At 34.7% G+C, this 24,551-nt stretch overlaps 2 protein-coding genes and 2 long non-coding RNA genes across 16 annotated transcripts in view; 1 reads left to right on the top strand and 3 right to left on the bottom strand.

Moving 5' to 3' along the window:
• The first annotated feature begins 28 nt into the window (after positions 1-28).
• LOC135797504 (uncharacterized) lies at positions 29-1,860 on the top strand. 2 transcript variants are annotated; one of them, XR_010549560.1, is made up of 8 exons: positions 29-609; positions 679-752; positions 865-916; positions 1,030-1,081; positions 1,196-1,247; positions 1,361-1,412; positions 1,525-1,576; positions 1,689-1,860. It is a non-coding gene; the product is annotated as an uncharacterized lncRNA (long non-coding RNA). The 2 variants fall into 2 exon arrangements; XR_010549559.1 differs by having other exon boundaries at positions 843-916.
• A 1,131-nt stretch (positions 1,861-2,991) lies between these two features.
• Positions 2,992-24,551, bottom strand: part of LOC135797500 (xaa-Pro dipeptidase-like) — a 225,977-nt gene continuing 204,417 nt past the window's right edge. For 3 of the 8 annotated variants that reach the window (XR_010549557.1, XM_065309905.1, XM_065309904.1), the window contains 3 exons: positions 3,521-3,641; positions 3,312-3,460; positions 2,992-3,243 (listed from right to left, as the gene is read on the bottom strand). Coding sequence is in view for 5 of the 8 variants with exons in the window: in XM_065309905.1 (XP_065165977.1) it covers positions 3,189-3,243; positions 3,312-3,460; positions 3,521-3,541 (225 nt within the window). In the remaining 3 variants the exon portion in view is untranslated. Of the gene's footprint in view, positions 3,244-3,311; positions 3,461-3,520; positions 3,642-3,760; positions 5,610-13,945; positions 13,990-14,102; positions 14,614-24,551 lie in introns of those variants that run through there. The other 5 variants (XR_010549558.1, XM_065309903.1, XM_065309901.1 and 2 more) reach the window with 5 other exon arrangements.
• On the bottom strand, positions 14,933-16,482 carry LOC135797250 (uncharacterized). Of its 2 annotated transcripts, XR_010549507.1 has the most exons (3): positions 16,387-16,482; positions 16,178-16,324; positions 14,933-15,181 (listed from the first exon to the last, which is right to left on the bottom strand). It is a non-coding gene; the product is annotated as an uncharacterized lncRNA (long non-coding RNA). The 2 variants fall into 2 exon arrangements; XR_010549506.1 differs by lacking the exon at positions 14,933-15,181 and having other exon boundaries at positions 16,105-16,324.
• On the bottom strand, positions 17,784-24,457 carry LOC135797080 (F-BAR domain only protein 2). Of its 4 annotated transcripts, none has more exons than XM_065309266.1 (9): positions 24,217-24,457; positions 21,209-21,971; positions 20,921-21,145; positions 20,745-20,837; positions 20,318-20,420; positions 19,265-20,257; positions 19,073-19,205; positions 18,807-19,009; positions 17,784-18,739 (listed from the first exon to the last, which is right to left on the bottom strand). In XM_065309266.1, the coding sequence occupies exons 1-9, from the start codon at positions 24,244-24,246 to the stop codon at positions 18,412-18,414; spliced, it is 2,871 nt and encodes a 956-aa protein (XP_065165338.1). In that variant the 5' UTR covers positions 24,247-24,457; the 3' UTR covers positions 17,784-18,411. The 4 variants fall into 4 exon arrangements, with proteins under 4 accessions (XP_065165338.1, XP_065165337.1, XP_065165336.1 ...); XM_065309265.1 differs by lacking the exon at positions 24,217-24,457 and adding an exon at positions 22,051-22,238 and having other exon boundaries at positions 17,784-18,733; XM_065309264.1 differs by lacking the exon at positions 24,217-24,457 and adding an exon at positions 22,051-22,231.

The following is a 24,551-nucleotide window of genomic DNA, read 5'->3' as shown; positions in this document are numbered from 1 at the left end:
AAGGGCTATTGGAATGCTTCTAGGGACTTGAAGACAGGGTATTTATTAAAAAACAGACAAGAAGGAAGAACAGTAAAAAGTTTTTTTTATGTAAGCATTTTGCAATTTTATGCAATCATTAGGCCTTTTCAAATACGTCATTTTTGAGTTGGTAAGTAATAAGTACATTTCAAAAAACTTAAATTTGTGCTGTGGTAAACACTCTATATCTTCTGAACCAATTCATCTATTTTGAATTTTAAAATTCAAACTTTTAAATTTTCAACATTCAGTCGGAATAGCCTAATTTCGAAGAATAAATAGTAATTATTTCGACAAATAAGAGGGCTACAAAAGAAAGAACATAATATTCGTGATCCTTGAAGAATTCTCTTCAGGATGGCATTCTTATTGAAAAACAATCAAAATGTGGTTAATCCGTTCGCATCCAACGCATCCAACATTGCATCTATACTTCGTTGTTGCATCCTAATCGCATCCTAACCTCAGTTCGATTATTATTGCTTGAAATATAAAAGCATTATGGGGAGTGCATCGAAGATATAAAGAAGATCGGGGATGATTCAATGATGCGGTGTGGGACAAGATATTGTCTTCAAAAAGTTAACTGTAAGTATTACTTGATTGATCAAACCTAATATCCTATCAAATTAATTCAAATATCTTTGTGTTTTCAAGGACTAATTTTGACTTGCATTAGGGATTTTGCATCTGAGTTTGAAATCGTAGGAGGATCATTCTTGCATCAGATTGTAAGTATTAAATTTCTTTATCATTTTCCTAAATAAATTTTGTTAATGTCTCGCAAATTGACCCCCAAAATTGCATTTTTATGTTTGAAGGACTAGTTTTTGCTGCTTTTAGGGATTTTGCACCTGAGTCTGACCTCGTATAAGGATCATTCGTGCATCAGATTGTAAGTATTAAAGTTCTTTATCATTTTCCTAAATAAATTTTGTTATTATCTTGCAAATTAACCCCCCAAAATTGCATTTTTGTGTTCGAAGGACTAATTTTTGCTGGTTTTAGGGACTTTACACCTGAGTCTGACAACGTAGAAGGACCATTCTTGCATCAGATTGTGGGTATTTAATTTCTTTATCTTTTTCTTATATTACTTTTGTGATTATCTCACAAATTGACCCCCAAATTTGCATTTTTATGAAGTAGACTGACTAATTTTTATTTGTTTTAGGGATTTTGCACCTGAGTCTGACATCGTAGGAGGACCATTTTTACATCAGATTGTAAGTAATTAATTTCTTTATCATTTTCCTAAATAACTTTTGTGATAATCTCACAAATTGACCCTAAAAATTGCATTTTTATGTACGAGGGACTAATTTTTTTATGGTTTTAGGGATTTTGGACCTGAGTCTGAAAACGTAGAAGGACCATTCTTGCATCAGATTGTACGTAATTAATTTCTTTATCATTTTCCTTTATAACTTTTGTGATAATCTCACAAATTGATCCTTAAAATTGCATTTTTATGTTCGAACGACTAATTTTTGATGGTTTTAGGGATTTTGCACCTGAGTCTGAAAACGTAGGAGGACCATTCTTGCATCAGATTGTAAGTAATTAATTTCTTTATCATTTTCCTTAAAAACTTTTGTGATAATCTCACAAATTGACCCCCAAATTTGCATTTTTATGTTCGAATGACTAATTTTTGCTTGTTTTAGGGATTTTGCATCTGAGTCTGACATTGCAGAAGGACCATTCCTGGATTACATTATGAATATTATTTTTCTTTATTATTATCTTAAATAACTTTTGTGATTATTACACAAATTGACTCCAAAAATATATGCTTGTGTGTTTTCTTTAATAAAGAATATTTTTAAGTTTTTTAAATTATAATTATTTCTCTTATTTCTACCTGATCACATATTTAACGATCCCTTAAACCATTTATTTTGAAAAGTGCATGCTAGTGCCATCTATCAATTAGAAACTACAACAACCGAAAGTTTTGAGCTTCGGTCCGTCGCCACTAGAGGCAGCACCTTACTAGTTACCGCCGAAACTTTATCAGCCTTCTCAACTTTCTGCGATCCTAATATTCAATCTTTATTTTGTCGACTCTGGGAGGCAAAATGACACAAAATTTGGACTCGAAACAGTCGAAACTCAGGTTTTGGTATTCGGATCGCAGAAAGGGTGAGGAGGTAAGTAAATAAAAGAGGCGGTAACTAGTAATGGCGGGTAAAATGAATGTTTAAAAATCTTTATTCAGCAAATTCGGTTTTCGAATTCTGAAGGATCTCGACAACTAAGAGGGCTAGAAAATTAAGAACTACATAATCTTGATCCTTGAAAAATTCTCTACAAGGTGGCATCATTATTGAAAAATCATCAAAATGGCACAAAAAATTTTTAAAGAAAAGATTTTATTAAAAAAATGGCAAAAGATTTCTCTTTTTTATGGTCGAAATTAAAAGCTGGAATTTTTAAATTAAGATTTCGAATTCTGATAGACAATTTAATTCTACATCAATTATTTTGGTATTTTTTTTGCTAGCATTAAATGCTTAGGCCCTATTTGCAATTTTATAGAAAAAATTGAAAATGTACCGAAACAAACTGAAATAATATATATAATAAACTAGCGGGAACTATCTATGTCTACTTTCTGCGTTCCTAATACTACAGACTGATGAGCAGCAACATTTCAGCAAATTTCTCGACAAATTTTGTCGAGAAATCCATTGAAATTGGTAACAAAATTCTTTTGAATATTAGGATCGCAGAAAGTGCAGTAGGCTAAATCTCTTGAATAGCGGCGTAGTTTAGTTACTCGTGGATAGATGACACTAGTGATACCGTTTTTAAATTAATATTGATACAATATAAAATTGATTTTGAACTATTTCTCATATCTAGCAGTGGCATTTCCATCAATGTTTAAGGGATTTATGGATTAATTAAAGGAGTAACGATGTTGTGAGCAATGTTCTCCGTTTGGAACAAATAAAACAATAAAAATTTATAGTTAAATATATAAAACAACAATTTTATTTAAACATGTAGAATCACAAATTCAATTTCTTAATATTTACAGCATTTTTAACAATACAAGCATGAAAACAGGATAATAATATGCAATTATATAATGATCTTTTCATACTTTTTAACAAAATACATAAAAATGATATCAATATCAGCTTCAAAATGTTGTAAATTCAATCGTATTTGGAATCATCATCAACACCAATCCAATCTTCAATTTCTTGGACACTATAAACCAGAATGAATAACAGAATAGTAAAACATAAAATATTATAAATTGCCAATATATAACATACGTTCTTGGAATTTTATTCCAGTTGACACATCCATCTTCAGTAATCAGAATACCATCCTCAATACGCAGTCCACCAGTACCACGGAACCTCTCCACTTGCTCCTTATTGATAAACTTGGGCATCTCAGGAATAGCCAATGCTTCATCCAACTGGAAAATATTTATGTAAATGAAACATAAATATACATAAATTCAATTAATTATTCTTACAGGATCCATAAAGACTCCCATTTAGGACACCGTGCGAAGGTAGCGGTAGAAGTGACTCCCATTCAAGGCACCGTACAATTTAGTGCAGAGTATGGCGGCCCCACGACATTGCGTTCGCCGGCTAAAACAAAAAAAAACCACAAAATTAGTCGACCAACAAACACAAAAAAAGCATTTTTATAGGTTTCCCGAGGGATAAACCAACAAATTGTACATGAAAGTTATAAAGAATTTCAATACCTATAATTTGGTGAAAGAACGATTGTCCTACGACATAGCGTTCGTCCGCTAAACCCTAAAAACCAAAAAATTCGACGACCAAAAAACACAAAAAAGGCATTTTTGTAGGTTTCCCGAGGGACAAACCCACAAATTATGTATGAGAATTATTAATAATTTAAAAATCTATAATTTGATGAAAGAACGGTTGCCCTACGACATGGCGTCCGCCCGCTAAACACTAAAAACCAAAAAAATCGACGACCAAAAAACACAAAAAGGGCAATTTTGTACATTTCCCGAGGGATAAGCCTATAAATTATTCATGAAAATTAAAAAGAATTTAAATATCTATAATTTGGTGAAAGAACGGTTGCCCTACGTCATGGCGTTTGCCCGCTAAATAGTAAAAACCACAAAATTAGCCGACCAAAAACACAAAAAGGGCATTTTTGGAGGTTTCCCGGGGGATAAACCCACAAATTATACATGAGAATTATAAAGAATTTAAATATCTATAAGTTGGTGAAAAAACGGTTGTCCTACGACATAGCGTTCGCCCGCTAAACCCTAAAAACCAAAAAGTTCGACGACCAAAAAACACAAAAAAGGCATTTTTTGTAAGTTTCCCGAGGGACAAACCCACAAATTATGTATGAGAATTATTAATAATTTAAAAATCTATAATTTGATGAAAGAACGGTTGCCCTACGACATGGCGTCCGCCCGCTAAACACTAAAAAACAAAAAAATCGACGACCAAAAAACACAAAAAGGGCATTTTTGTACGTTTCCCCAGGGATAAGCCTATAAATTATACATGAAAATTAAAAAGAATTTAAATATCTATAATTTGGTGAAAAAATGGTTATCCTACGATAAGGCGTTCGCCCGCTAAACACTAAAAACCAAAAAATTCGACGACCAAAAAACACAAAAAGGGCATTTTTGTAGGTTTCACGAGGGATAAAACCACTAATTATATATGAAAATCATAGAGAATTTAAATATCTATAATTTGATAAAAGAACGGTTGTCCTACGACATGGCGTTCGTCCGCTAAACACTAAAAACCAAAAAATTCGACGACCAAAAAACACAAAAAGAGCATTTTTGTAGGTATCACGAGGGATAAACCCACAAATTATACATGAAAATTAAAAAGAATTTAATTATCTATAATATGCTGAAAGAACGGTTGTCCTACGACATGGCGTTCGTCCGCTAAACACTAACAACCAAAATATTCTACATAAAACATAAAAAGGGCATTTTTGTAGGTTTCCCGAGGGATAAACCCACAAATTATACATGAAAATTAAAAAGAATTTAAATATCTATAAGTTGGTGAAAAAACGGTTATCCTACGACAAGGCGTTCGCCTGCTAAACACTAAAAACAAAAAAATTCGACAATCAAAAAACACAAAAAGGGCATTTTTGTAGGTTTCCCGAGGGATAAACCCACAAATTAAAAAGAATTTAAATATCTATAATTTGGTGAAAAAGTGGTTATCCTACGATAAGGCGTTCGCCCGCTAAACAATAAAAACCACAAAATTAGCCGACCAAAAAATCATAAAAAGGGCAATTTTTTAGGTTTTCCGAGGGATAAACCCACTAATTATATATGAAAATCATAAAGAATTTAAATATCTATAATTTGGTGAAAGAAGGGTTGTCCTACGACATGGCGTTCGCCCGCTAAACACTAAAAACCAAAAAATTCGACGACCAAAAAACACAAAAAGAGCATTTTTGTAGGTATCCCGAGGGATAAACCCACAAATTATACATGAAAATTAAAAAGAATTTAATTATCTATAATATGCTGAAATAACGGTTTTCCTACGACATGGCGTTCGTCTGCTAAACACTAAAAACCAAAAAATTCGACGACCAAAAAACACAAAAAGAGCATTTTTGTAGGTATCCCGAGGATAAACCCACAAATTATACATGAAAATTAAAAAGAATTTAATTATCTATAATATGCTGAAATAACGGTTGTCCTACGACATGGCGTTCGTCTGCTAAACACTAAAAACCAAAAAATTCGACGACCAAAAAACACAAAAAGAGCATTTTTGTAGGTATCCCGAGGGATAAACCCACAAATTATACATGAAAATTAAAAAGAATTTAATTATCTATAATATGCTGAAATAACGGTTGTCCTACGACATGGCGTTCGTCTGCTAAACACTAAAAACCAAAATATTCGACATAAAACATAAAAAGGGATTTTTGGTAGGTGTCCCGAGGGATAAACCCACAAATTATACATGAAAATTAAAAAGAATTTAAATATCTATAAGATGGTGAAAAAACGGTTATCCTACGATAAGGCGTTCGCCCGCTAAACACAAAAAACCACAAAATTAGCCGACCAAAAAACATAAAAAGGGCATTTTTGTAGGTTTCCCGAGGGATAAACCCACTAATTATATATGAAAATTAAAAAGAATTTAAATATCTATAAGTTGGTGAAAAAACGGTTATCCTACGATAAGGCGTTCGCCCGCTAAACACAAAAAACCACAAAATTAGCCGACCAAAAAACATAAAAAGGGCATTTTTGTAGGTTTCCCGAGGGACAAACCAACAAATTATATATGAGAATTATTAATAATTTAAAAATCTATAATTTGATGAAAGAACGGTTGCCCTACGTCATGGCGTTCGCCCGCTAAATACTAAAAACCACAAAATTAGGCGACCAAAAACACAAAAAGGGCATTTTTGTAGGTTTCCCGGGGGATAAACCCACAAATTATACATGAGAATTATAAAGAATTTGAATATCTATAATTTGGTGATAGAACAGTTATCCTACGTCATGGCGTTCACTAGCTAAATACTAAAAACCACAAAAATAGCCGACCAAAAAACATAAAAAGGCATTTTTGTAGGTTTCCCGAGGGACAAACCCACAAAGTATGTATGAGAATTATTAATAATGTAAAAACCTATAATTTGATGAAAGAACGGTTGTCCTACGACATGGCGTTCGCCCACTAAACACTAATAAATAAGATCTGATCGCAGCGTCTTAATCTACGGACTATTTTCTATCAGATAGGATAGTTAAAAGGGAAATTTGAGAGACAAAATTTTATGTCTTAAGAAAAAAATTGCCAAGGGGGGGTGCTTGATACTTTTTTTCGACGATTTTCAAAAATTAATATCTCTTAAACTAAAAGAAATAGCTACCAACAAATTATTGATTATGAAAGATTGGAAAATTCTCTATCAGATAAATATATAAAATAATTATATTTCCTACAGTAAAAGGTCGAAAAACGCGACTAAAAGTGGTAAAAAGTGACATTTTGCAATTTTTGCCCATTTTATTCAAACGCGAATATCTCGTAAACTAAAAGAGATAAATAAGATCTGATCGCAGCGTCTTAATCTACGGACTATTTTCTATCAGATAGGATAGTTAATAGGGAAATTTGAGAGACAAAATTTTATGTCTTAAGAAAAAAATTGCCAAGGGGGGGTGCTTGATACTTTTTTTCGACGATTTTCAAAAATTAATATCTCTTAAACTAAAAGAAATAGCTACCAACAAATTATTGATTATGAAAGATTGGAAAATTCTCTATCAGATAAAAATATAAAATAATTATATTTCCTACAGTAAAAGGTCGAAAAACGCGACTAAAAGTGGTAAAAAGTGACATTTTGCAATTTTTGCCCATTTTATTCAAACGCGAATATCTCGTAAACTAAAAGAGATAAATAAGATCTGATCGCAGCGTCTTAATCTACGGACTATTTTCTATCAGATAGGATAGTTAAAAGGGAAATTTGAGAGACAAAATTTTATGTCTTAAGAAAAAAATTGCCAAGGGGGGGTGCTTGATACTTTTTTTCGACGATTTTCAAAAATTAATATCTCTTAAACTAAAAGAAATAGCTACCAACAAATTATTGATTATGAAAGATTGGAAAATTCTCTATCAGATAAAAATATAAAATAATTATATTTCCTACAGTAAAAGGTCGAAAAACGCGACTAAAAGTGGTAAAAAGTGACATTTTGCAATTTTTGCCCATTTTATTCAAACGCGAATATCTCGTAAACTAAAAGAGATAAATAAGATCTGATCGCAGCGTCTTAATCTACGGACTATTTTCTATCAGATAGGATAGTTAAAAGGGAAATTTGAGAGACAAAATTTTATGTCTTAAGAAAAAAATTGCCAAGGGGGGGTGCTTGATACTTTTTTTCGACGATTTTCAAAAATTAATATCTCTTAAACTAAAAGAAATAGCTACCAACAAATTATTGATTATGAAAGATTGGAAAATTCTCTATCAGATAAAAATATAAAATAATTATATTTCCTACAGTAAAAGGTCGAAAAACGCGACTAAAAGTGGTAAAAAGTGACATTTTGCAATTTTTGCCCATTTTATTCAAACGCGAATATCTCGTAAACTAAAAGAGATAAATAAGATCTGATCGCAGCGTCTTAATCTACGGACTATTTTCTATCAGATAGGATAGTTAAAAGGGAAATTTGAGAGACAAAATTTTATGTCTTAAGAAAAAAATTGCCAAGGGGGGGTGCTTGATACTTTTTTTCGACGATTTTCAAAAATTAATATCTCTTAAACTAAAAGAAATAGCTACCAACAAATTATTGATTATGAAAGATTGGAAAATTCTCTATCAGATAAAAATATAAAATAATTATATTTCCTACAGTAAAAGGTCGAAAAACGCGACTAAAAGTGGTAAAAAGTGACATTTTGCAATTTTTGCCCATTTTATTCAAACGCGAATATCTCGTAAACTAAAAGAGATAAATAAGATCTGATCGCAGCGTCTTAATCTACGGACTATTTTCTATCAGATAGGATAGTTAAAAGGGAAATTTGAGAGACAAAATTTTATGTCTTAAGAAAAAAATTGCCAAGGGGGGGTGCTTGATACTTTTTTTCGACGATTTTCAAAAATTAATATCTCTTAAACTAAAAGAAATAGCTACCAACAAATTATTGATTATGAAAGATTGGAAAATTCTCTATCAGATAAAAATATAAAATAATTATATTTCCTACAGTAAAAGGTCGAAAAACGCGACTAAAAGTGGTAAAAAGTGACATTTTGCAATTTTTGCCCATTTTATTCAAACGCGAATATCTCGTAAACTAAAAGAGATAAATAAGATCTGATCGCAGCGTCTTAATCTACGGACTATTTTCTATCAGATAGGATAGTTAAAAGGAAATTTGAGAGACAAAATTTTATGTCTTAAGAAAAAAATTGCCAAGGGGGGGTGCTTGATACTTTTTTTCGACGATTTTCAAAAATTAATATCTCTTAAACTAAAAGAAATAGCTACCAACAAATTATTGATTATGAAAGATTGGAAAATTCTCTATCAGATAAAAATATAAAATAATTATATTTCCTACAGTAAAAGGTCGAAAAACGCGACTAAAAGTGGTAAAAAGTGACATTTTGCAATTTTTGCCCATTTTATTCAAACGCGAATATCTCGTAAACTAAAAGAGATAAATAAGATCTGATCGCAGCGTCTTAATCTACGGACTATTTTCTATCAGATAGGATAGTTAAAAGGGAAATTTGAGAGACAAAATTTTATGTCTTAAGAAAAAAATTGCCAAGGGGGGGTGCTTGATACTTTTTTTCGACGATTTTCAAAAATTAATATCTCTTAAACTAAAAGAAATAGCTACCAACAAATTATTGATTATGAAAGATTGGAAAATTCTCTATCAGATAAAAATATAAAATAATTATATTTCCTACAGTAAAAGGTCGAAAAACGCGACTAAAAGTGGTAAAAAGTGACATTTTGCAATTTTTGCCCATTTTATTCAAACGCGAATATCTCGTAAACTAAAAGAGATAAATAAGATCTGATCGCAGCGTCTTAATCTACGGACTATTTTCTATCAGATAGGATAGTTAAAAGGAAATTTGAGAGACAAAATTTTATGTCTTAAGAAAAAAATTGCCAAGGGGGGGTGCTTGATACTTTTTTTCGACGATTTTCAAAAATTAATATCTCTTAAACTAAAAGAAATAGCTACCAACAAATTATTGATTATGAAAGATTGGAAAATTCTCTATCAGATAAAAATATAAAATAATTATATTTCCTACAGTAAAAGGTCGAAAAACGCGACTAAAAGTGGTAAAAAGTGACATTTTGCAATTTTTGCCCATTTTATTCAAACGCGAATATCTCGTAAACTAAAAGAGATAAATAAGATCTGATCGCAGCGTCTTAATCTACGGACTATTTTCTATCAGATAGGATAGTTAAAAGGAAATTTGAGAGACAAAATTTTATGTCTTAAGAAAAAATTGCCAAGGGGTGCTTGATACTTTTTTTCGACGATTTTCAAAAATTAATATCTCTTAAACTAAAAGAAATAGCTACCAACAAATTATTGATTATGAAAGATTGGAAAATTCTCTATCAGATAAAAATATAAAATAATTATATTTCCTACAGTAAAAGGTCGAAAAACGCGACTAAAAGTGGTAAAAAGTGACATTTTGCAATTTTTGCCCATTTTATTCAAACGCGAATATCTCGTAAACTAAAAGAGATAAATAAGATCTGATCGCAGCGTCTTAATCTACGGACTATTTTCTATCAGATAGGATAGTTAAAAGGAAATTTGAGAGACAAAATTTTATGTCTTAAGAAAAAAATTGCCAAGGGGGGGTGCTTGATACTTTTTTTCGACGATTTTCAAAAATTAATATCTCTTAAACTAAAAGAAATAGCTACCAACAAATTATTGATTATGAAAGATTGGAAAATTCTCTATCAGATAAAAATATAAAATAATTATATTTCCTACAGTAAAAGGTCGAAAAACGCGACTAAAAGTGGTAAAAAGTGACATTTTGCAATTTTTGCCCATTTTATTCAAACGCGAATATCTCGTAAACTAAAAGAGATAAATAAGATCTGATCGCAGCGTCTTAATCTACGGACTATTTTCTATCAGATAGGATAGTTAAAAGGAAATTTGAGAGACAAAATTTTATGTCTTAAGAAAAAAATTGCCAAGGGGGGGTGCTTGATACTTTTTTTCGACGATTTTCAAAAATTCATAGCTCTTAAACTAAAAGAGATAGCTACCAAGGAATTGTTGATTATGAAAGATTGGAAAATTCTCTATCAGATAAAAATATAAAATAATTATTGGGCATTGCCATCTTAATTTCAAGATTTATAGATCCTTATTCGGCGGATCAACCGTATTCTATATTTGCTTTATAATTTCTCTCCATTTTCTTCTGTTTCTTGCTTTCTTTTTCCACTCCGTTATTCCTAGGTGTTTTAGATCGTCTTCGACTTGCTGTAACCAGTTTTCTCGAGGTCTTCCTCTCTTCCTGTTGGATGTTGGTTGCCAATCAGTTAATTGCCTTAGTATTGTGTCTGGATCCATCCTCATGATATGGCCGGCCCATCTTAGTCTCTGTTTCTTGATTTTTCTTATGATATTTTCACCTTCCATTACATCTTCCAATTCCTGGTTGGTTTTTCTTCTAATTGTGCCATCATCCATTTTGTTCGGTCCTGTAAGTTTTCTTAATATTGCTCGTTCTGCAATTTCTATTTTGTTTCGATCTTGTTTTGTTAACGTGAGTGTTTCTGCTGCATACATCAGAATTGGTCTTATAATAGTCTTATATATCCCCAGTTTTGTTTTTCTTCTCAGCGTCTTGTTTGTTAGTGACTTTCTATTGACATAGTAGGCTCTATGTGCAGCTTGAATTTTCTCCGCTATTTCGTCGGTGTTTGTACCTTTCTTGTTGATGGTGACTCCTAGGTATTTAAATGTTTTTACGCACTCGTACATATGGTTTCCTATCTTAATTGAACTTGTTTCATCGTCTCCTGTGATCATAACCTTTGTCTTTTCCGTATTTATGTATAGTCCAATTTTTCTTCCTTCTTCCATAATTTCCCTCATTGTTTCTTCAAGCAGATACTTTTGTTTGGCTATCACTGTAATGTCATCAGCATATGCAATTATTTGTAGTGGTTTGTTTCTTAATGTTCCTTTTCTTTGTATATTTCTGAGTATGTGCTCGATTACTATTGTGAACAATGTTGCTGATAGTATGTCTCCTTGCCTTATCCCTATATTTGTTTCGAATTCCCTTGTCTGTCCGCTTCTCGTAATTACTGATGTTGTTGTTTTCTCAGTGACAACGTTGATCATTGCCTTTACCTTTGTTGGTATCTCGAGCGAGTGTATAATTCCCATTAGTTGTTGTCGGTTTATTGAGTCAAAGGCTTTTTTAAAATCTATGAAGATGATTATCACTTTCTGGTTATGCTCAGTTGTTTTTGTAGAATCTGTTTCATCATGTGTATAGCATCTATGGTAGATTTTCCTTTCGCAAACCCATTTTGATATTCAGGTATTGTGATGTTTTCCATTAGTTTGTTGTGTATGGTTGTGGTCAGCATCTTGTATGTGGAGTTGAGCAGGGTGATGCCCCTATAGTTGTCACATATCTGTTTATCTCCTTTTTTGTGAATTGGATATATTGCTCCTATACCCCATTCTTCCGGTACATGTTCCATATCCCATATCTGATTTATTAACTCGTGTATTTCTTTGACCACTCGATTTCCTCCATACTTTATTAGTTCATTGTTTATTCCATCGGGTCAGGTGTCTTCCCATTCTTCAGTTTCTTTATTATTTCTTTTATATCTTGCTCGGCTATTGATATTTGCTCATTTCTTTCACACCTTTCTTCTTCTTGTCCCACTCCCAGATTTCTTCTTTGAGTCTTGTCTTCAGTCAGGATTGTCTTGAAGTATTCTTCCCATATTTGCTTTTCTTCTTCCTCGGTTTCTGCTGTTTTTCCGTGCTTGTTCTTCATCTTTGTAGTTTGCCTGGTGCTTTTTATGGTATTCATTTTCTTAATGTCTTTGTAGAATTTTCTGGTATTATTGTTCTTCATCTGATTTTCAGCGGTTTGTAACTTATGGTTCATCCATTGATTCTTCACCTCCCTTATTCCGTGGTTTGCTTCATTCCTCGCCTTCCTATAGTTCTCTTTGTCATTGTCATCTCCAGTCTTCATATATTTGTCTCTTGCTTCGGTTTTTCTTCTTACTAATTCCTTGCATTTCTCATTCCACCATTGTGTCTGCTTTCCTACAGTAAAAGGTCGAAAAACGCGACTAAAAGTGCTAAAAAGTGACATTTTGCAATTTTTGCCCATTTTATTCAATCGCGAATATCTCGTAAACCAAAAGAGATAAATAAGATCTGATCGCAGCGTCTTAATCTACGGACTATTCTCTATCAGATAGCACAGTTAAAAGTGAAATCTGAGAGATGAAATTTTATGTCTTGATACTTTTTTTGGACGATTTTCAAAAATTCATAGCTCTTAAACTAAAAGAGATAGCTACCAAGGAATTGTTGATTATGAAAGATTGGAAAATTCTCTATCAGATAAATATATAAAATAATTATATTTCCTACAGTAAAAGGTCGAAAAACGCGACTAAAAGTGCTAAAAAGTGACATTTTTCAATTTTTGACGATTTGGTTTAATTGCGAAAATTTCGTTAATTAAAAGAGATTGAAAAGAAGGAAGCAGATGCTTAATCTACGGACAATTCTCTATTAAATAAGCTGATTAAATGGGAAACCTAAGAGATAAAATTTTAATTTATAAGAAACTATGGTGCCACGAGTCACTTCTACCGCTACTCTCATACGGTGCTGTGAACACGAGTCACTTCTATTGACACCCTGATGTGGTAAACCGAATGAGACTCAACTATTCAATTGAATTAATTGCAATATAACTAAATAAACAAAGAAAAATCAACGTTCTTGACATATTCGAGACAATAAAAGATAATAGTGCATATCTTTTAAACTAAAAGCGATAACGACGAACGGATAGAAAGTTATAAAAAAATGGAAAATTCTGCATTAAATATAAATTTAAAATAACTTAATTGCGTGGGATAAAAGGACCAAAAACCTGACTAAAAGTGCAATTTTTCTTTTTTTGCCCTATTTTGAATTGCGAATATCTCCAAATTGTGTCCGTGCCGGTCGTTTAATTTGTGTCACAGTTAGGTAGTACGTGATAAACAAAAACTTGTTTATAAACAACAAATGAAAAATTTGGCTGAAAAATATAATAGAATTATAAACTTACCAGTGTACAGCTTATCGGACTGCCAGGCACAACGAGTGCTGTAACTAAACGAAAACATAAATTGAAACAACAATATTTCATACAATAGAATTATGTTATAATTAACAATCAACACAAAATAAACAATCTGTGCTGTATAGTTAAAAAAAATACTTACACGAGCCTGATGGAGCTTTGATGAGAATCAACATGGGGGCGACATATATCCGATTAATTTAGAACCGACACCAAACACAACGCCGAGTGAAGAATGTTATCAAATCCACTATCACGTGACTTGTAATATACATAACAAACGCGATCAAAAACCGGCATTTCCGAACATTAAACAAATTACTATAGTCGCAATGTACAAATAAATAGTCGATTGATCTTCGAGTATAACACAAATTTAGAATATTGAAGTCCGAATAAACGATATAAGTCTCTCAAAACACAACTGGATTAACCAGCGACCGGCACGAAACTGGCTGCAATCCACCGATAGTGCATGCCGAAACTGCGTAAACAACGACGGGACAGTATATGATAAGAAAGCAAGAGGTGCGCAAAGCCGGCGCGTCGACGGCACGCGACCTTGTGCGCGAATTTGCAATAGGCACATTACCTGTGATCTAAACTAAACTAGACTTCGCTGCATGCAGCAAGTTGATGCGGCGCTAGGAGACAGCGCGCGGAACACATGCGATAAAAAAGTTGTTTATACCAAATCGCAGATAACAGCATTGTATACAAAACTATTCTCGTGCCCACGTTTGTCGATAAATATAAAAATAAGCCGTATAACTCGATTTTATGATTTTTAGTGCATCCTAGTGCCATCTATGAATGCGACAGATACTAGTCATAATCAATAATTAATGTTTTCACGTATTTTCACTTTTGTATCCACTACATATTGTCAATTAACACCTAGAGCGTCTGAAGGATATCTTGAGCTATAAAATGGTAGCCACAAAATAGTAAATGATGTTTCTAAGTTCAATATGAAAATTAAAAACTTAAAACAGGTTTATTTTCGATACTAAGTTTAACAAATTTAAAAATATTACAATGTTTAGCATACAATATGAATATTATTTAAATCAATACTTTCATCCTGGATTGATAAATCAGTTTTAATGGGCTTATCAACACATTCTGAGCATCTGTGGCAGGTTTGTTCAATTTGGTCCTTTCCCAAGGTGGCGCAGTACTCTTTGGAATAATATGCAAAACAATTTATACATGGTCCATCTAATAAATAAAGAAAATAATGAAAACGAGCAATCCACAACAGTTTTGTTGTTATTAGAAGTTTACATTTGTCAGCTTGCAAAACACATGGCTGCAGCAACAGCATGGTTGTCAATGTTAACAAACACACAATAATAATTTTCATTTTACTTTAAGTTGGTTTAAATACAAGACATTAAAGTAATGCAACAAATGTAAATGATTTGAATAAAAATAATTCCCATCTTTTATAGCAAACTTAATGAGGACGCCTGCTTTTTAAATATTAACACTCTTTATTGCATGTTACATGTGGAAAATGTAGAATTCTTTGTTACATTGTAGAAAAATAGCTGGTGTGTTGCAATGTACTTACATTTTATAAATCATAGTTAACATTTTCATTAATCGGAGTTAATCAGGCAATGCTAATTACCGTGACATTTTTTAGATTTCTTTGGTTTTCTGTCCACGCAAGCTGAACATTTCTGACAGTCTCCTTCAAAATGATCCTTTCCAAGTGCCGCACATTCTTCTTTAGACCAATACTTTTTACAAAACACACATGATATTGGTTTACCTAATTATATAAATTACTTGTTTATGATTTAAAACTATTGAATATTTAAACGTACCAATAGTTAGTTTTTCTTCTTCTTTTGAAGCATTTGCCGCACTCAATTGCAACAAAACAATTGTGGCAAGTAACAAACACCCAAATGTAACTTTCATTTTGATTTTGTTACTATTACGATGGCTGAATTAAATATTATAAAATTGTGTTAGAAATGAAAGTAGAACCTGCTTTTTATACCAGGTATATTTCCTATTTGTACGTGACGTTTAAGTAAATTGTTTACAAAAATTACGCAATTAAACACGGACAAAAGAGATTAACAAGTAATAAAAGATTAACGTTAATAAATCAGCGAAAAACATACGTGTTTCGAAAATGATTCGAGTTTATTTCTTGTTTTGAAATGTTTGAAATGTAAAATAAGAGATTGCAATTCTTACACCATCTTGTAGAGCAAAATTAACAATTGCATGGCTTCCGGTCTACACAAGCCGAACATCTATAACACGTAGCTTCAATTTGATCCTTCCCAATAGAATTACAATACTCCTTAGAGTAATATATAAGACAATTAATGCAGTGGTGACCTAAAACAGGATTCAAACTGTTCAAATACAAAATTAAACATTAAAAATTCAAAAATCTTTACCGGATGATGATGAAGAAGAGGACGAACACGACGATGTAGAGGAATGATCACCATAACAAGAATTCCATTGCAATAATATCACTGTTGCTATCAACAGCAGCACTGTATTAACTTTCATTTTATCGAGTATTAATCGGAATTGTTTGAATCTGAATGGAAGGAAATAAACTCAAGCGTATTTATATGAATTATTGTTAACAAAACAATTCCAATTGTGTATTCTGCAAATATTTATCAGATGCATGTATTGTACTCATATGCAACGTAATTAATAAAATTAACAATTAATTATCATTAACTTATGATATAATTATGAAATATGCAATAAAAATTGCACAAATGCTAGATAATTGCAGAAAACGAATAAAATCTGTAATTTATAAGTAAAAGCCAGGGTGAAAGTGAAACAAACTTGAGTTTGTCAACAAATAGTCTTTTGTTTTGCGTGAATTCCATCGAATTCAGCGTCGTTTGCACAATACACGTTCGTAACATTATTAAAATTAGCTTAATATATCAAAATTATGTAGTCGTAACATTGTAAAAGTGAATGTACACAGTTTGTGAAGGAATAACTTAGTTTAGCATGTAAATATAGATTTTGGCCCAGTTTCAGCGGTTATTTTTATTTTCGATATTAATTGTTTTTTTTGGTGTTGGGGAACCTTCGTACAGGTAGGGGTGGGGTAGATTCGTACGTGTACGAATGCTCCCCGATGCCTGACTGGACATTTAAATGTATCTATTTTTCAGTAAAATCTAATATTGTTACAGAACCATGCCGCGAATATATATTAAAAAGGGACGAGGACGGGAGAGGTAGATGAAGGTGCAATAGAATCGGCGATAAAAGAAGTTTTGGATAAGACATTATCTATTAGAAAATCTGCACAAAAATATGGCGTCAAACCAACAACACTCGAAAGTCGTCTGAAAAAGTTTCATCAACAAGAAGCTGCCGAAAATATGCCTACCCGTGCGTTCACTTCCAAGTTTACGTCAAATCAGGTGTTTTCAACTGAGTGGACAGAGATTCAATAAAGAAAACAAGGAAAGGAAAGCTACCAGGCAAATCTAGAATTTACACTGATACTCCGGAAAAGATAGACTGGCAGAAATAGAAAAAGGAAGACTATTGAAGAAGCAAGTGCAAGAGAAAAAACAAAAAGCTAAGGCCATCAAAGCTCTACATCTTGTCTTAGATGCAGATAACGCATCTTCAATAAAGAGGAAATCTCAATCGAAAGAGTCATTTAATTTAAAGAAGCAAAAGAAAACTACAAAGACTGATAATGAAGCAAATGCATATTATATGATACCTATGAATACCTAAATAATATATCTTGGTTCTTAATACAAAAATGCTGATTCTGTGTTAAATTGATCTCAATAAATGATTAAATTTAATCAACAATTGTTTATTTTCTTTGACTGTATGAAGGTACCCCATCATGTACGAAAGTACCCACACTATGCACGAAGGTACCCCGTGTGTGGGGTACTTTCGTACGATTTCCATTTTGGAAAACTGATCATAATTCTGTCTGTGTGATTTGTGACGGAGCTGTACCATACTATAATTATAGGCAGATATATAGGCTATATAGGGACATTAAACTTATTCGAATATATTATATAGTTTAGTTTTAATATGGCGTCAAGTAAAAATGTACGAATCCTACCTGCTCTCCCTACATTATCCTACGCCTACCTATCGCGGTGCTAACAAAACGACGAAACGCCGAAAATGACAGGATTATATAAAATAGCATCATAAACTATATAATATACGCCTTCGTAACATGAAAATACTTACAATTACATCCCGGGTCGTCCCCGGATCGCCTAGATCATTATTTCTTGTGTATCTCGTCGTCGTTAAATCGATTATTGTATATTATTTATAGCGTTTTACGTGTGTGTGTGTAGTTTGAATGTGTCAGGTTTACGTTTAGGTCCTAGAATTCGATATAATTACAGCACTAGCGTGTAGAGTGCTGTTTGATATGTCGTCAAGCTGGAATGCTAGCAGTTGCCGGTGGTGCTGGTCGTCGACGACGGAGTGGCTGTCCCGGAAGTCCCAGCGCTGGAGAATTTCAAATCACCTTCGCATATGTACCGTCCTGAGATGAACCGGCGCTTGACTAGTGAGAGCCGATATCCAGCTCCCTGCAGATGGAAACCAATACCTGATAGCGTAGTACCCTCGCAGTTGAACTGTGCCGAAATAGTTGTGGGTTTCGTTGGTCCAGAATCTAGATCAATTCGTGCGAGCATCGAACCCACGCCGTGGTTTTCCGAGTGCAGAGATAATTCGGTGTATTTCCAGACCAATTGGTTCGATTCACTGTTCCTGGTGAAACCACCCAGTTTATGATGCATGCGTTTAAATTTTAATTAACGATTTTTATAAGACTTACCAAATGGCGGCTGGTTTAGATTGGTTGGACTTGACTTCACCCTCAACAGGAACAGTCACTGAGACATTCAATAGAGGTGAAGCCGAGCTCATTGCATGCGAGTTGTACTTGTAGTCTACTTTCAAGTCGGTGTGAGCTTCTTCACACTTCCAGTAAGCCACTAGTTGGAGCGGACAAGAATTCGCCCCGGTTTTCGGTTTAATCTAAAAATATACAAAAAATCCATATAAATTTAATATAGACATGTGAATGTGCTTGGAACTAACTTGATATTTTAGGATGTCCACGTTGAAATACGAAGCAGTCGGGTTCAGCTCAGACTGCTTCTTTAATAGGGCACTTAGCGCGGTCATGTTGAACTCGAGGAATTTTGAGTCAACCGCTGATTGACTACCATCACTACATAATACAAATTTAAATTAAAAATTAGTATGAAATATCTGTAGGTTAAAACTTACATTGTAACCAATTGTTTATTCGGTAATATAGTAAGTTTCTGCGTATTATGCACGCGGAAGGTCAACTTGGCTGGATTAGGATTATTCGCCAGCACTGTAACAATCCCCGCAGGAAACGAGAGCATCATATCACCAGACATCTTCACCTGACACTTTGTCTCATCCGCCCCACGGAAATACGAATGAACAATCTCATGAAAAGCGACAGCTAGCGGGATAGTATCCGCCATTCCAATGGTCAACGGTGAAGGCCCTCTGGATACCCCTACTGGTACACAAGCAGTACGAAACTCAAGACTACCCACGCTATCTGCCCTCGAGATGTTCGACGGACTGATATGACCACGCGGTGTGGCAGCTTCGGATCTCCTCGAAGGCGGTCTCGGAATAGACATGTACCCACTGGTGGGAGTCGGGGTCTGGCGAGGTTTAGGCGCGGGCTGTATCTCCCCGACTTCGGAGAATATATCCCCCAGATCGGCATACCTCGAAGAAGCTGATAAAGTTGGTGAGTTTAGTGTGGGCTGTGAAGGGCTTTGTAAAGGAGCGTACGGATGAGTGCTAGTCGGAGTGGAAGCATTGGACTGTGCCGGACTTTGAAAGTTTAAGCCCAGTAGGTCACTGCTTGGTTTACCACCTAATTGTTGCGAAACGGATTGCGAGCGTTTCATCGCAGCGTCTTGGGAGTCGAGCGCTGAACCACGACGACCGCCAGCCGGAAGCAGGTAAAGATTCTCGACAGTGGCGCGTAATTCATCGACGGATGCGGACATGGGAGCGGCGCCATTGTTCAACGGTTTGATTTCAACGCGTATTTTTCGTTCCCGGTCATCATCAGAGTCGGAATCCGATGAGGAATAGAAACTGCCTTTGTCATTGGTCCAATTGGCAGGCGTGGTTGGCTGCACGACGAAACCATCTTCATCTACTTCGGGTGCATCAGGGTCTCGTTCAACGAGGGTTTGACTTTTTCTCGTTTCTTCTTTTTCTTCCCTATAAGATTTTTTAATGTAAATAAAATAACATAAGTAAAGTGAAAATGAAAAATCGTACAAATCTGATTTTTCTTCTTTATTGCTTTGATTGTCCGTGCCATCCTTCTTCTTTTTATTCGCCTTCTTCTGCCTGGCCCTGTCCCGTCGACTCCTCAGAAACCCTACATCCACATCAATCAATTAAAACACAACACCAAGATCTTAAACGTGAATAAAAAAGATTATGCAATTAGTTGACTTGATTAAAGTGTGGCGAGTGTGTGTAAAAAGTGTGTTAAGAGTAGCTTAAAATTCAAAAATCAAACTGGTTGGGATGGGGCAGGCACCCGCCAACACTGCTCGGGAATCAAGAGATCTATCGGTGCAACACTAAGCAAAAATAGCCAACGAGTCCAGTCATTTACATTAAAGAAGCAAACATGGCATGAGCATATATTATATATAAAGAGAGAGGTAAATGTGGCTAATGTGTCTAAAACAATTACATTTCGATCCACGCTGCACGCCGCGCGTCATTTCTCCAGGATTAGTCGGGCTCGACGGCGCGCTGCTCGGCCCCGCTCGGCCTTCGCGCGATCCTGCAATCACACAGCCCCCCAAACACAACAGACCCAAGGGTTAGTTTTAGAGAGCGCGCGCCCCACGATTGGTCATCACATACCCTGCGAGTTAGACATGAAGAGATTAAGAAGGGAGGTTGTACGGCGGGATGATTTTGCATGTGTTGGCATGGCCTGTGTCCCGGTTACATTGCTCTCATTACCTTCGCGCTTCACGGCTTTTGCGCCACCACTTGCTCCGACAGCAGTCGCCAACGCCGAAGGTGGTTCCGCGTCCAGCACTGGCGATTGCAACTGCTGGGAGGATTCTTCCCAATCGACTAGACCTATAAGTAAAGTTTCCTGTAATACAACACAAAAAAAAACACAGAAAATCTAACAAATCTAACCTGGTTTTTCAAGTCCAGTATACTTGCTCAATACAAAGTGTTCCAGTAATTTATCAACAGTCAACTCAAGACATTGTCTCTTGAAGTCAGACTGTACTTCCCCTGCTTCTTCATGAGTTGCATGCGCTACCTGTACATACGTATTGATAAAATTCTTCATCTGAGTAAGATGTTGCTCTTCTAACTCTTGGAAATGTCTACAGGTCACTGTCATCTTCGCCTCGAACGCGTCCTTTGCCGCTACATACTTATCAACAAACCCTCTGTAATCCTCCTGTGCTTTTTTATATTTACTCTCCACTTTTTCGACATCTTTAGGTGAGGCGTTCTCTTTTTTGAGTTTTTCTAACTCAGCCCCGCGTTGATTATACACGTCCTTTGCTTTCTGGACCATGAGGGTTGTGGATTGCATCAGTTGTACTGCTTCCAAGGTCCCAGACTCTTCCTCTTTGACCAACTTGTGCTTCTTGGCCAGTTCTTCGGAGTACTTGTTTACGTCCTTGACCAATTCCATCACCTTGGAGACCATTTGTAGATGGAGCGCAGCCAAGCGCTCCGCGTAGTTTTTCAAAACGGCCCATAATGGAGCGAAGGTACCTTGTGTACAACAACTCCCAGCTTGTTTAGCTAATTTCGCTAGGAATTTGGAGTTGTTTTCTTCGATGCTGGACTGCTCCCGGAAGAAATCCGCAAGTTCTTTACTCGCGGCAAGGCCATATTTCATGTTATGGTAGAGGACATCAAACCCATTGTTTTTATCGCCCTGTATAAAATTAAAAAATCACTCAAAACCACATAGTATTAAAATAATTTAAATTTTAAATTTTTAAATTTAAACTAACACGTTGTCTGCGATATCCCCGGTATCTTCTAAACGTTCTCATCCGGATGGGTATTAGTAAACTACCGAAAGTTACCGTTTAGTTATTTATAAGTAGGAGCAAGATCAATATATGCTACGAAAGGTCGAAATTCACACGAAATATCAAACAGAACATCGCCGTGCGCGTGTTTAAGGTAAGTGTAAGAAAGTGCCGACGTCTGACGTCCAACTGCGTTTACGTAATTACAAGCGCATTGGCGAGGAGAGACTCTTAATTAGAACCTGGCCTCAAAAAACAAGTGCTGGATGTGGTCATAGTATACGTTCGCGCAATTATATCGTAATTATTCATCAGACATCGACGCAAATTACGGAAAATTGACTCGTTATTGTGCGTTTTCAACAGCTTCGTGTTCAGGTGTTCGATTTTTGTTGTTTATGCCAGCGGCCATGCCTTTATTGTTTTAGTTCGAGTAATATTGTTTTCTTGGATACACTGAGGCTATAATATGTACATTGTTCTCGCTGAAATGCTATAATAGACGTAATTTATAGTGACATTTAGGGTTTAATTGAATTGTGTGTTTGTTTTCGGTGGTGGGCTTGGTCAATGGGAAAAATAGTGAAATTTGTGAGATTATTTGCGTGAAATTTATTAATTAAGGGTCCTTTTGGGACTAAATATGTTTAAAGATGTCTGTACCCTTAGTGGAGTACCTAGCGCGGTCTCCCAACTATCCCCACCACTTTTTGCGGGTAGGGCGCAGGTATAAAGGTCTAGGTTCCTTTTTTCTCTATATTTTGTCCCCGGTTCAATTTTGGTCGCGCAAATTAATAATTTATTTAATTATAATTAATTTCTGCTCATTTCTCACAATAAACGCCAAAAATTGCCAAAAATTCCACGTTATTTCCATTTTTTGCTGTATAACCACCGCTGATTAGTAACAAACATCCAAAAACTCTAAATATAACAATATTTCTAGTCGCTTTTTACTTTTACTCAAGATTTGCTGATATTTGTCTAGAAATAATTAATTTTTATAATAAAAACAACAAAATATCCTAAAATTCATCATTTGTTTGCTTAAAAATTGAAATATCTTAAAATTCACTACTCAAACATGATTCAAACCTTCTACACTTCAAAATACTGAACAAACTAACAACTCTAAACTTAAATCAAACCAAAATATCAGTTATTCTAACTTTTACAACCATTTAAGCACCGTAAAACACCCGAGAAAATAAAACAAACATCACATGTGCATAAAAATGTATTCCGGGAACGAAATTGATTACCTAATCAGAAATTAACACCGGTTTATCACTGTTGAACATACCAGCAGCAATGTGGTAACAGTCTTATCTACAATGTTAACTTGTTAACTCAACACACATATTATATATTGATAAGTTTATCCAAACATGTCCAACAAAACATTCAAAACCATAAAAGCCTAAACTACACCCTTCCGAATTAACTAATAAAAATATTTAATATTTAATGCGCATGTTGATAATGCAATGAATGCAACTTGTTGTGCTGTTGGTGAATCAATGAATGCACTCAACAAATCACAACTCCCAACACAACACAAGTTACAAGTACATTAAACTAGTTAAAACTCGGACTCTGATTCGACTGGCAGTGAAGTGAAGGACACAGATTAAAGTTAAACTCGTCGGCGCTTCGTTGCGTTCAATGAATGCATTCAACGCATAGAAAATAATCAATAATAATTGGCTTACGTTGTTGTAAGAAGAAACCCGTAACATTTTCACGCACTCCAACTTAATACTTTCCTGCCAACTGAACATTATCCGCATAGATATCTACTATAACTAGGGTTATGACTGTTTAAAGTTTGCACTGCAAACAAGTTTTTATAGCTGAATTAATACCATATCCTATTACTGCGCATTGAAACGCTCACGTGGATCGTATTAAGCAGTTCATTCTGTTTGTTCTTCGATTAATTGCCGGTGCTAAATGCATTCGTTACGTGTGTTATAAAAGTAAATCGTATTGGATTACTGATTACTGAACATAACCTAGTTGTTTGCTTGTCGCTTGTTAGAAACAAATGCGAATCGTCGCAAGTGACGCAGCGCATTATGATGTTATCCCATAGCTTATTTACCATAGCGAGCAATAAACAAAAGCACAGTGGCGTACACTCACCCAAAAGTAATCGTTAAACGCGACGGTCATGGTTTATATTCGCTGGGGCACTTTCATCGCAGGTTGCACCACGCAGAGCACAAACTCGCGCAGGGTGGTCGCACTGGCCGGTGATGATTTTTGCGTATTGGGAGATTCCGGTGCGTTGGGGCCGTTTAGGGCATTAAACGCGCCGCAGGCAGTAAACGCTCTTACGCTAAACACTCACAACTGATTATGATTACAACCGGGGGGCGGATCAGCGCATAAAACGAAGGATGTGTACTGTTTTGATTCCGTCAAACTCCAACATACGGCGCTGGGTTATCAAACAAAATAAATAAAAAGAAGCAATC

This window comes from Atheta coriaria, unplaced genomic scaffold, assembly GCF_025399875.1.
Source record: "Atheta coriaria isolate IRGN ID8LTWV9N9 unplaced genomic scaffold, Caltech_Dcor_3.1 hic_scaffold_8_pilon, whole genome shotgun sequence".
In the NCBI taxonomy this organism is placed as follows: domain Eukaryota; kingdom Metazoa; phylum Arthropoda; class Insecta; order Coleoptera; family Staphylinidae; genus Dalotia; species Dalotia coriaria.
Note: the sequence above shows the minus strand (reverse complement) of the source record. Positions and strands in the feature narration are given on the sequence as shown.

What these genes read in the sequence shown, in the direction of transcription:
- LOC135797080 (XM_065309264.1), bottom strand. Translation starts at nt 22,092, where the DNA reads ATGAGAACGTTTAGAAGATACCGGGGATATCGCAGACAACGT. An exon ending in TACTGGACTTGAAAAACCAG is followed by an intron (nt 21,146 to 21,208) that starts GTTAGATTTGTT and finishes CTTTACTTATAG; the next exon opens with GTCTAGTCGATTGGGAAGAA. An exon ending in AATAAACAATTGGTTACAAT is followed by an intron (nt 19,206 to 19,264) that starts GTAAGTTTTAAC and finishes TGTATTATGTAG; the next exon opens with TGATGGTAGTCAATCAGCGG.